Source organism: Mesocricetus auratus, unplaced genomic scaffold, assembly GCF_017639785.1.
Source record: "Mesocricetus auratus isolate SY011 unplaced genomic scaffold, BCM_Maur_2.0 Super-Scaffold_4256, whole genome shotgun sequence".
Taxonomy (NCBI): domain Eukaryota; kingdom Metazoa; phylum Chordata; class Mammalia; order Rodentia; family Cricetidae; genus Mesocricetus; species Mesocricetus auratus.
This window is the reverse complement of record NW_024429182.1, coordinates 32,001,374-32,014,511: the sequence shown is the minus strand read 5'-3', so window position 1 is coordinate 32,014,511 and position 13,138 is coordinate 32,001,374. Positions and strand designations below refer to the sequence as shown.

Here is a 13,138-nt window from a genome sequence, read left to right as displayed (position 1 = left end):
CGTGGCCAAGCAGAACACAGCAGAGCTGAGATTCCTATCACAGGGCACACTCAGAAGTCTGGGTGCCCAGTGAAATGCCATCATACATTCTGAAGCACAGAAACTGTTCTAGAATGATCAGCCTGAGAAGCTGCCTCGTAACTTTTAAGAGTAAGGATCCAGGACCGATCACGTGACCCTCAGGAAGAGCTCCTAATGCCTGTGTCCTGGCAGAGACAGATTATCTGGCCTAGGGCAGCCCAACCAAGCAGTAAAGAGCAGCCAGTGCAGCTTCGGGAAGAACGGACACCTCCCTCTCGTGGGCCACTGCAAGCTACAGAGGGCTGTAGTCTACAGTGGTCCAGTGGCCGGACAGACTCACTGGGAAAAGAGAGCCATACTGAGAACAATTGATTTACTTTTTTTTTCTTTCCACTAAACATTTTAAGCTTTTAGCTCTGTTCTCTATTAATTAGTGTGAGCTGGAAAAAAAAACATTTAAAATGAACCTCAGCAGTGGAGGAAAAAGTTTAAAAGGGACTGACAAGCTCAGCATAATAAGCGCCAGGCCACAGCTTAGTTTAACAGTACTTCAGTCTCTTTACAGATTATTAAAGGAAATATTTAACTAAAGGAGAGCTACTCATGCACAGGATAATGTACATGGCCTCTGTCCACATGTTAATCATTTCACATAATTGATCAAACAGTCCGGGTCTCCTTCTCTAGCTTTGCCCAGGTTTTTAATTGTTTATCTTTCAAGTCCACAACAGAAAAGCTTTTGCTTCTTGTTCCCACTCACGTGGCTCCCTAGCGGCTCACATGGCAAAGAAAGCAAACTGTGTGTCACCAACAGATACACTGTGTGTATACGGAGGTGGTATGCCTGTGCACATGTCTGCGAGTGCGTGTGGAGGCCGGCCAGGGGAACACATCAGATGTCCTCAATTCTCTCTTACTTTTGAGGCAGGGTCAAGATCACTGAATCTGGAGCTCATGGTGAGCGACAGGGACCCCTGTCTCCCTGGTGCTGTCATGAGAGAAGCACACCACCATGCCAAGGATTTTACGTGAGTTCTGGGACTCTCAGCTTAGCCCCTCAATTGATTAGAAAATGCTTTGTCAACTAAGCCCAGCCCATAGGTACACTGTAATAAAAAATTAATCTGTAAACGTAAGAGATGATAGAAAGGGCTAGTCAATGGTTCATTTCATGTGCACTGCAACAGTGTTGCTTCCTCAGTAAAGACAGTGCCTAAGGGCTTTGTTTTTATTAACTAGATTTCCATTTATGCTAAATAGGTTTGTAACTGATCAAATTTGAGTAAGGTCCCTGTTGAACAGTAGAAGTCCTTAGGGGGTGGTCCTTCAGATGAGTGAAAGCACACTCATGGAGTCCACACGTGAGTGCACATGCTATGTGAGCAGGGTTTCTATGCCCCCGTTTACAGTCATCGTCAAAGGAAATAGACCAGAGACCTCTTTGTTTGGAGCACTGTGGGTAATCTACTCAGCACATTGCCTGGTCATCTCATTTTCCAACTTCTAAACCATTTCTCAGATCAGTCACCTTGAAAATGGCCTTAAAGTTTTCCTAAACAATTAGCCATTCTCCCTACTGAAGAGCATGTTGATGGCCCAAGAAAATCAATATTAACACTGTGCTATCCAATAAGGGCAGGCAGGCTTCACTCAACTTTCTCACACAAGTAAGTCTATGTGATTAATGACAGCTATTTAGGCTCCACACTATTCACACAGAATATGGCCACCTGGCTGCCCACAGTTGGGTAAATGTGAAATCAGGCATGTCCTGCCCAGGTTCTAAGTCTGCCAGACGCACATCCACTGCCCAAGGTTAATACATTCATTGTCTTATGATGGCCTAGAAGCTTTGGCTCAATAATGACTGCAAGAACCATTAACTACCTAGAAAAAAGAAAGGAAAAAAACCCTCTTTTCCAAGTCATTTGTTCTAGAACTTGAAGCAAATATCTCTGAGAGATCAGAGAATCAGACAGACTGCCTTTTTAAAAAATATAAACAAGTTTGTTCTTTTATTCTACAGGATCAAATTCTATCTGGATTCAAGGATGTCAACATCACCACTCAAAGAAGGGATAATTAAGAAATATTCCAAAAGTCACTAGAGACCTTTCTAATAAATTGCCAAATGAATTTTCCACACTGTTGAAGTCTGAAAAAGCTAAGAAAAATACATTTGTAAAACTATACATGAACAAAACCCAAACGCTTTGACATGTACTCCCTTAATCTAATCATTTGTGGAAAGATTTACATAATTCTAATTGTAAAAAATGTTATTTCGGGGGATAAAATTAGAGATGAACCACAAAATAAATATGAACTAAAGGGAACATTAACCATCAAGTAGTTAATGATTTTGCCTAATGAGGATTAATCCTCAAATATTAACCTCTTAGAGACACTCTCATTATCTATTATTTTTCATTAATCCTAAAATCACAGAATAAAGAAACATAAACCATGATTTTCTTCAAAACATTTGCTAAAAAATCTGTTATGAATTTATTTTCAGGGCAAAGTTCAAGAAAGCCTCGTTCCCCAGGTACAGTGGATTAAATGCTTTCTGCAGAGAAATCGAATTAAACCACTACCAAATGGCAGGTTTCCAATCTTGGAATGTGAAATCTGATTTGACAGAGGCCTTACAGATGGTGGTCACTTCCCCTTCTGATGGTAACTTCTGTGGTTTCACTGTTCCCTATTCTTGGGGGTTGCAGTTTGTGGTGCCATATATATATATACATATATATATATATATACAGTATGTTGAACGTGTATCTACATAGATAAATCTGCTTGTAGACCTCTCATGTAAAAATGACTGGAAAAAGTCTTGAGATTGGATTTCACTGTTTAAAATCATTGGGTTTGCATCTAATATTTGACAGACTGAAGCCTTGTGGGATATGACTTGGAAGTTGCAGTCTCTCTGATCTTTACCAGATGTTTTACTGGTGGTATTTCAGCCTCAAGAGACAAAGAGGATATTAATGTTAATTTTATTTATTTAATCGTATCAAGAAGATTTTATAAAAAGGGAAAATTCTGTCTTTTTTAACATACCAACTCTTCAGCAATGTTTTGAAGATAGATTTGGGTGTTTTGTTTTATTTTTGCAAGGAGAGTCTGTATTTGGACAGGACCAACTCTCTCTTTTCTTTAAAAATGGAAACTATATGATTGCTTTCTCAATGTCACTGTTAACTCAAGTGGCCAAGGAGATAGCAATGTTGTCCCTACAGCTAAAGACAAGTCCCATGTCAATATTTAAGTACTAGTTCAGAACAGTAACCCTGAGCATATAAGATGGACACGCATTTGCTGCTACTGCCTGGGTCTCTCCACTCCTTCTCTGTGGTTTTCTTTCTAAGAAAGATGAGCCTACCATGGTCATTATCAGATAACAATGAAAATGAGAATATCCTGGATCCTAACACAGCCTCTCCACGCTTGAACTCAGCGGCATGTTGGTTTTTTTATGTATCTAGAGCTCAAGGTCAGAACTTAGAAACTTGAAGAGCCTGGGTCTCAGGCATGGATACCCATTAGAACCACCTACGGGGACTTCACCCCGACCCATCACATCCAGATGCTCCAGTGCAGACCAGGACCAGGGCTCTGGAAAGCACTCCAATTGAGTCCAATGTCAGGAAAGGTAGCAAAAAGCCCAGGAGGCCCTAAACAGGGAGCAGCCAAACACTAACCTTGGAAAAATCAATTTTCCTCAGCTTTGTTCTCAACTGAAAACTGATATGTGTAGAAGGAAGTTAAAGTGTATACTAATCGATTTCCTACTGTATTAAGATAAAAATACAAAGATGTAGAACATCTCGAGTAGATATGAAAGGGTTTGTAACAAACCCCTGCAACACCTGTACCACTGCCACCAAGCCAGACAGAAGTGAGAGCTTTTCCATACTTTAATTCCCTGTCTCAGAAAGACAAGAAGCAAAACCCCCACATCCTATTTCTTCATATTTCTTTCCCCTCTAGAAATATCCACTACCCCAGATTACTGGTTACTCTGCCCATAGGATTTGTTTAACCACATAATTGTGTATCTGCAGATCCTTATGATTCTTCTGCGGGCTTCAATGCACACAAATTGCATTATACTGCATTTTGCACATACCATGATACTCAACTTTATTTTGTGAGATTTATCATGTGGAGTGTATTTCACTAATGTTCAACTCTTTCATAGTATTTCATAGGAATAAACCATAGTCAACTGGTTTGCCTTGTCTGTGGACAGTCAAGTTAATTATACTTTTATATATTAAAAACCCCACAAATGTAATGTGTGTGTCATTTCATGTTTCCATGATGCCATGTGGAGGAGTCTTCAGGAGAGACACCTAGGCATTGTTTTGTTGGATATGCACATTTCATCCTTATTATGTACTTCCAAACTGTTCTCCAAGGTGTTTATACCAATTTGCTTTTTCTAGAAAAAGTAACACACATACATACATCTCACTCTCCACACCCTTATCAATACCTGGTACTATGAAAATTTACACATTGCTGCCAACATAAAGATTCTGGTGTGCTAACTAATAATTATAGTTAAATAATATTTTCCTAAAGTCCCTTCTGGTCATATAATTGTTATAATCACATCGTTGTCAAATGTTATCAAAAATAACAAAAGAGAGGTTGTGGGAGGAAGAGTATAACAGATTTACTTTTCCTCAAAAAATGTCTCGCATGGTCAAAGCTGGCCCATGACCCATACATCAGGCCATAAGAGAGGAATGGGGACATGGTTCCAGTTCTCTATTTATTTTCTTGTGCTCATAATCCAATGTTACTTAAAAAGCAAACTGCCCAATATCCAAGCCAAAGCAAATACACTGGGTTTTGCCAGGGAAAATGCCTGTGGAGAAATGAGTCAATTCATACAAAATTCAAAACTGTCTTTGGTCAGTGACATTTTCATGAAAATTTGTGGGTGGGTAAAAGTTTTGCAAAACTCTTTTTTGCTATTGGATTAAATTCATCCAGGAAAAATAAGCAAAGTGTAAGTGGCAACCCACATCGCCCCTAATTCCCTTCTGAACACTCCTTAACCTCCCGGCACAAATGCTTTCAATTGTGCAGGAAAATGGGCCAGGTGGTTCTGATCCTAAACAGAACCCTGGGCCCTGATCTTGGGACAGGCTGTTTCTCAGCATAAACACTCATGGACCAAGCTTCTCATGTCATTCAGAAGGCACTTCAAAACCTCCCAGGAAACACTCATAGGCACTGTCCATCCCTCAGCTGAAAGGCAAAGAGATCTCCATAGAGTCAAAGCATGTGCCACATTCTTTTAGAACCACCACTATGGGAGCCTTAAGGAATGGTTGTATACTTTTATGATTTAATACACTTTATGATATCCTCTTAGCAACGCTGAAATGTCTGGGGAAAAGAAAACAAAAAGAGACAAATTCCATGTCTCTAAGACTTGTTCTGAATTGAAAATCAGGCACCTCATCATCTCAGAAAGACTCAGGAATGCTCAACAGTCAGCAATTCAAGATTCGCCAAAGACAGAGTTGATCTAAAAGCAAGGCCTAAGAGAATGGTGGGCACCTAGAAACTGCTTTAGTTAAAACACATTAGTGGAAGGACTTGGGCACTTTAAAACTTTGCCACATCTTGTTTCTGATTCATAAGAAATCTGCCTACTGAGGCCTTTGCTTTTCAAAACTTTGCCACTGTTTGAAATTGTTTCTGCCATACAACCCCAACTGCAAGGACAGACTCCATAGAGCCTGTCAGCATGTAATCTGGTGAAAGGTAGGGCTGCTTAGATGAGAAAGGAACCCATCCTCTTCTTCTAGAAACAGAACCAAACAATGAAGTCTGCATTTTCCCCTGGCTGTGCCACCAAGAATCCTGAGTGATCTGCACCCCATGTTCCGGTTTGTCTGCCGAGTCACAATGAGAAATGATTGGCAGGATGCATTCTCCCATGGAGCAAAGGGGACTAGGCATGTGAGGACGGCACCTCAGCCTCTTACTGTAAAGCAGGCCTCAGTCCCGACACACACTCCTTTTACCATAACATCCAGAAGTTATGTGTGTGTGTTGCTTGTAGTCATGGTCACCAAACACATGGGGTCACCATTCCCTTTCATGGTTCAATAATCCCAGCAAGTGAGAATGATGACAATGTCCAATGTTCATATACAGAAGAGTAATAGAAGTCAGACATACATTAAAGTGGACTGGGCCTTAGAATTTAAACTACTCCTAGGCTCAGCAGCCACCACCACAACCTGAAGAGCACCTCTCCCAAAGAACATGGTCATTTTACCTGCCATGGCTCTAGCCATGTTGTTTGCAGGCCCACATATCAAGCACACGGCATGTAGCAACATAACAGAAGACAGAAGGTACATGGTGTGTAAGCTCATACGACAATGGCTGTCTTCCTGTTAAAAACATACCCTCCCCACAGTGAAGCTACAGCATCAGTTGCTCCTAAGAAACTTTTCTTTAACTTCATTTGCACCACAGCATGCAAGTGGCCTGTGATTCTGGTTTTGCTACACTAACGGATTAGCAGTGTGAGTTTTGCAAAGTTTCCACCTACTAATGAGGAGAGGGCAGATTAGGAGAACAGAATTACCTCATCTGCCCATCCTGAATGGCACAGTGAACAGCAGTGCAAGTCTGCATACACTCACCTCTCAGCTATTCTTACTTTTTCTATTTTTAATATCCATCATGCACTTTAGCAAAAGCCAACTCTGCAAAGTTGTATGACTCTGAAAACTCTGGGGCCACAGGCGAAAATGGGGAAATCCTTTTACTTTATAAAAATTAATGTTGCAATGCAAAAAAGTATTTTTTGATAATTCAAACTTTAATGTTTATTTCAGTAAAACCCAATCCAGTAAATTATTTTCAGCCAGGATTAGTCAGAACTAAAAGGCTAGACTGTTTTCCTTTGGAGACTGGATGTCTTTCCTGTTTGCAACAGGCTCCTGTGTTCCAAACAGAGTAAATGGAATTGCCTTCAATCGCTTGTCTCATTCTGGCATTTTTAACACAGAACCCTACTGACTGAGTATGGTTTGGCCTCTTGGAATGTAATTATTCTTTTCACTCATGGAACCTGGCATGCTCACAATGCATCAGCTTCAGGTTTTCCTTAAGAAAAATCACAACATGGGGTATAATGTAATGACAACAAATGCAATTTCATTCCACCAGAAAGCCTTAAAGCTCTTTCAAAAATACCTATGGCGTGGTGAAAAGTGCTTCTAATTCTTGCATTCCTTCTATCACCTGTATGGTATGCTTTTGCATGAATCACAGTCTGGCCAATCAACAGTCAAAGATAAACACAGTCCAGACACTATATATCATATTCAGAAAGGGATGATTCTGGTTGGAAGGTCACCGTTAAAACAAGTTCCTTTTCCAACTGGTTTGTAGTCTTCACTCAATCACTGATCTCTAGAAATCTCAATATTAAGGGACTACACAGAATTCTCAGTTCCATCTCGGAAGAACTATTCCTGTCCATCTAGACTAACAGAAAACATATGTTCCTCTTTTTTGCAGAGTTCAGTGTGCCATCTCAGATTGTGCAAAGCTATCTCTGTGATCCCGGGGGTGAAGTCCTGCTTATAAGCCCTAAGGGTTTCTGTGAGGTGTGAAATTGTTGTGAAAGCATTTAGGAATCATAGTATTCAAAAACAGTCAATCTTGCCAAGCAACAGAACAAGAGTTCCAGGATCCGTGTTGAGAAAAAGAGAGGCAGGACGGACAGAAGACCCGTGTGCTTCAACACCAAGGCACACAACACAGCCTTCTCAGCCCACTGTCCTTGTGTCCCTCCACAAAATCCTCTTTGCTCAAAATTAAGTGAGATCCCGTGAGACCCTGTTCCCATGGTAGCCTCTGGTGTTTCCTTGCTGTAAATCATTAATGAGTTTCACAATTCTGAAAGGTACCGTGTGCTGGTATGAATGTGTATGCTGCAACAATTTCAGTAGTCAAGTTCTTAAGTGAATTCCTTTCTTAAATGTCAAAATCATTCCTGAACCCCAAATCTCACCTAAATTTTTAGAGGTTAAAAAAAAAAACCAACCCTGAGTCTGTTCTTTGGAAAAGCGCAAAATCTTGCTTGTGGCATAGCACATGGTCCCCTGCCCTGGAATATCCACACAGTCAAGAGAACACTGAGTCTGTGTCTCACCCACATTTTCCCAGACTACAGTAAGGTGTACTGGCCCCCACTACCATGGTGGCATGGGGCTTGAGCTAGAAGTCAGAGAAACCAGCGACGACCAGTTATCAAAGAAACCTTCCCCTGGTGCCAGCTAGCTGAAAAGGCAAGCCACCGTGCGGGTGCTTTCACCACCACACATCCAAATTCCACAACAGTAGAAACAGTCTCCTGTGTTTGATGAAATGCATGCATGAAATAAAGTTGGGCCTTCAAGAAAGGTGGCGCAGTGCTTTAGAAAGTCCAAATCACTCACCGTACACTTGTTGGGCTTCTCCCCCCGAGTGGACCCTCATGTGGATCAGCAATTTATAGCGGGTGTTGAAGGGCTTGTACCTTCTAGGGCAGCCAGTCCAGAAGCAGGTGAAGTCTTCCCCCTTGCTCTGGTCTATGTGGACCTTCTCGATGTGTCTCACCAGTTCCTCCTGCTGGTCATATAGGGCACTGCAGTCTATCCAACGACAGCAGTGCTTGCCCCCAGAGTCCTCCATCTCCCCATCCTCATCCAGGCCAGCCTGGGCCAGGGCCAGTGGCTGTGTGTGAGGCAGGAGCTCTGGGTGATGGAGGTGCGGGTGGGCATGGTATGGGGGTGGGGGGCCCTGAGGCGGGGGAAGAGGAGGGAGAGGTGGCGCGGAGGGCAGGTCCAAGGCACTGCTTGGGAACTCCTCCAGGCGCTCCGTCTTGAGCATGTTGGCTGACTGGCCATCCTGGCCCGTTAGGTCCGGTTGCAGCACCATGTTGTTTACAGGTCCAGACTGCAGGCCACCATGCTCCAGCTGCTGCATGCGCTCGTACTCCAGTGTACCATCCTCGACGTAGCCTGGCAGTGCCTGTCCTCCACTGGCCAGCAGCACGCCTTTCTGCCCACTGGACACTGCACAAGACTGGGGGATGCAGCAGCCGCGAACACCCAGGAAATGCCCGTAGACCTCCGACTGTGGGGACACGTTGGCAGGGGAGGCTCTTGATCCGTTGATGTAGGCAACCAAGGATGTGGGCGAAGTGCGGATAATAGTGTTGAAGTCAATCCCGATGCCATCAGACAGAGGGGACAAGGACAGCCCTCTCTTCTTGGAGCGGGAAGAGTGGGACCTGGTGGCTGAGTGTCGAGGACTAGGGTAAGGAGAGTGGCTATTTTCCATGCCAAAAAGGTAAGGTGGCAACGAGTTAGAGACGCTGTTGCTGGACCCTGGCGTGCCAGGAGGCAAGCTCAGGAGGTCCCCTAGGTCCATGCCATTCTGAGAGCCGTGGTTGGATGAAAGTGAAGGAAAAGCCCTGTAGCTCTGAGACCACTCTTGCTTCACACTCAAGGCCGACTGACTCTCTGTCAGACTCAAAGTCGTGGATACCAGAGACTCTTGCAAAATAAGGGATCTGGAGCAGCAGCCAAAGAGAAGGGGAGAGAAAAAAGAAAAAAGACATTTCAGAGAGCTGTGGATTGCTTAAGAGCTAAGAGAACACCAGGCTGGCAATCCCTTAAGTATGTCCGCTATTACATTCTTCCTAAACACAAGTTCTTAGACTATTGGCAGAATCCAGGGTTTCTAGTTCCAGGTAAATAATACTTTACAGAGACAAATAATAAAAGTGAATGCTTACTAGAACAGTGAGTTATTGTTATAAATACTCTAGCACTTTAATGAGAATTAATAGTCCTCAATTATCTCAAAGTACCTCCTTTTATAGAGAAGGGGGAACTGGGGACTAGGAAAAAGTTATAGGCCCTTGTCTTGGTAAACGAAATGAGTATATGTCAAGCACCTACTTTGTACCCCAAACCAGAGTAGACATCCAAGTTATACAGTTCTGAACAATACTAGGCTTCAGTTAAAATCTACCTGGGAAGGTAACATATGAGCCCATGATTTTTTTAAAGTAAATATCCAAGTTAAATGCTAGAGACTTAATAATAATTTTACAATTTACTGTCAATGATATTATCACATTAGACATTTTTAAAGGGTAATTTACAATGCCAAGTACTCATTCATTTCAGACGGCCCTAGAAAATTTGTGAAAATATAAAACACACGGACAGAAGGCATACCTTGGTGATAAAGTGCATACTTAGCATGCTGGAGGCACAGAGTTCACCCTTTGTTACACACAAAAAAATAGCCCTTAATAGAACAAAGCTATTATACACAAAGAAGTAACAAACTGAAAAGCTGCATTTGGAATCATGCATCAGGCCATGTGGGTTTAACCACACTTGTTAGATAGGTTTCCCATGAGCTCTTGTCCTTGGATCTGAGCAGCGTAAGGCCAAGAACAGGTCATTCACTTGCAGTGGTTCATCTTTACAACAATTCCTTCCCTGTCCTTACCGTTTACAAAAAAATGCTAAATATGTCACAATGCATTGTTTGCATATCAAAGTGGTTCATAATGATAACTCTGGCTCCTTGAAAATCCATTGTGCTTTACAGGGACATTATTGCCTTAAAAACAATAAAAAAGAGAAAAGCTATATCCCTTGGACAGAACATTCATCCCCAAAAGGGTCAACATGTAGACAAAGAGAAAAGGTGCCAGACCCCCACTCAGATGTAGCAGACTGCTGAGAAACGTAGCTTATTTGGTATGTGTCTGCAACTGGCTTTCTAGATTCTTCTATTTAAATAAATTAATCACCAATAATTCTCACACAAAATGTGTGACTTCCCTACATGAACACACTTAACTGTCTCTAGCTGTTAAATATTAACCTGTTGTAAAGAAAGGAGAAGCATCATTTCACCCGTTCCCTACTCTGCTTCAAACATGGAAACCAGGAATACTGTTTCTATCAAGTCAAGCCTTGCATACTGTCAAGAAGACTTCTCCACTCTGGAAAAGCACAGTGTCAGGTAGTAACACTGTAATCGCCCTGAAGTTGCCATTGGGTGCAGTAATGTTTCCCAGTGACAAACACAGCAGGAACCTATGTCCATCTGCCCTTGACACAGATTTGCTTCTTGCTTCACATCCTTACACTGGGACTAAAGTCCTCCCGAAAGCTTCAGGGTGGTCTCTGAACTGTTTGGGTTTTAATTCCTCATGGACACTTCTCACTTATTTTCCAAGCAGACTTACAGCACATGGCTCGTCCTGCAGAGCTCAGCAGAAGGCTCCTGGTGACTGGATGTCAAGAGCCTTTGGACCCCTATCCTCCGCGAGAGTCAGGAATTACATTCAGACACAAGCCACATCATCAGACATGCTATAAAGGAAGCAGAGACGACCGACTCTGCTTTTCACCAAGGTCAAGGAACTATGGGATGTCAGAACACTGACAGAGCTCCACGGCTGAATGGGTGTCTGTTCCCGGGAGGTAGCCATTTTAGAACATCTCAGACTTTCAAGCAGTGACTAACAGGCAGAGTAGCTCATTCAACTGTATGCATATTGCTGATAAAGCTACATTATTTGGCTCAGTGGCAGCACAGAGAAACATGTTCATTTTTCCAATAATGAAAGGCAAACCTTATTTCTCTTAAAATATGCTGAACATGGCTTAATGTGTAGCACAGTATATCCCTGTGCAGACATGCTGCTTAACTTCCTCGCCATCTCAGTTTTCCTAGGCAGTTGTCAAATCTTTTTTCAGAAAGCAAACTGAACCGTCTACTCAAAAGAAAAGGCATGAACAGAGACCTCCCCCTAGCTCCCTAACTAGGAACAAAACTTCCAACAAATGGGAGCCACTTCCTATGTCTCTAAACGATGCACTTTAGGAGACCTAATCATTCAGAGTCCTATCCCATGAAATCTATCTCTTTGTAAGGCAGCTCTGTCATCTGCACCATGCTGTAAAGCACCTCTGAGGATCGTGCTCACAAATGTCAAGGCCTTTCCATCAGAAAGGATGCTATTTATCTCCCTTGTACCTACCAGAGTGTTAAATACAAACGAAGCACTCCAACGCCTGTTGATGAAGGGAGTACATAGAGAAGGACCCAGCCTGGTGATGCAAGTCTGGAATCCCATCCTGGGATTCAGAAGGCTAAGGCTAGGAGATCGTGATTTGAAACCAACATAGACTGCATAGTAAGATGCTATCTATCACAAAGAACAGAATCAATTCATAAAAACATCACAATAGTTGATGAACCATTACTGACAAAGCTTACTGAGCATTTTTATAAATTAACTTATTGAATACACAGTATGAGATAAATCAGATATTTTTATAAAAAGAAAACAACGAAAAGTCCGTGACCCCAAAGGAGTGATGGGAGGTCCTTACTAAAGTACAAATGAAGGTAAGTGACTGTCAGAGACCTATCCAGCTCCCTTTCTTCACAATGTACCCCGTGTGGTTCACAATGCTCTGCTTGACTGAAAGACTTGGTAAAAAACAGGCTTAGAATCACAACAGCTAGGACAGCAACACAAATTATTTTTCTGCAACAGTAGGCTAAACGAGTGTGAAGGCTGCCCAGGATTCTAGCCTGTAACCCCTGCTGCTACACACACCAGGCCTGTGGAAGAGAAAGTGACAAAGAACTCAGAAAGCTGTGTCACCACACTGAGAGCAATCTCCATTTCCATATGTTCATCTGATCCTAACGACATTATTTCTGGTGACTGGTTTATTTGGAACTGTATGTGAAAGGCAAGGTGATGAATCTAAAACCAAATAAAAGCAAAGTGAAAAACTCAGAAGCCATTAGAAAAAATGTGCTCTCTACAAGCCGTAGGAGCTGTGATGACCAGGTTGAGCTGTTCTGTTCTAAAGCTTAAATGAAGTTTGAACTTAAAGGTCATATAGAATTCCTCAGACTGATATTCATGAGGAAAACCACATGTACATATAGAAAGTGTGCATGTAACTAAATCTATATGAGTATAATATATAATATATGACATATATGTGCCACAAACCCACAGATCCTAGGA

At 42.2% G+C, this 13,138-nt stretch overlaps 1 protein-coding gene and 1 long non-coding RNA gene across 2 annotated transcripts in view; one reads left to right on the top strand and one right to left on the bottom strand.

Moving 5' to 3' along the window:
- Glis3 (GLIS family zinc finger 3) overlaps positions 1–13,138 on the bottom strand; it is a 407,081-nt gene that overhangs the window by 262,029 nt on the left and 131,914 nt on the right. The window contains 2 exon segments of the mRNA XM_040745944.1: positions 8,514–8,537; positions 8,539–9,631. Of these exon segments, the coding sequence (XP_040601878.1) occupies positions 8,514–8,537; positions 8,539–9,631 (1,117 nt within the window).
- LOC121140459 lies at positions 862–2,363 on the top strand. The gene is made up of 2 exons (XR_005877299.1): positions 862–1,049; positions 2,048–2,363. It is a non-coding gene; the product is annotated as an uncharacterized LOC121140459 (long non-coding RNA).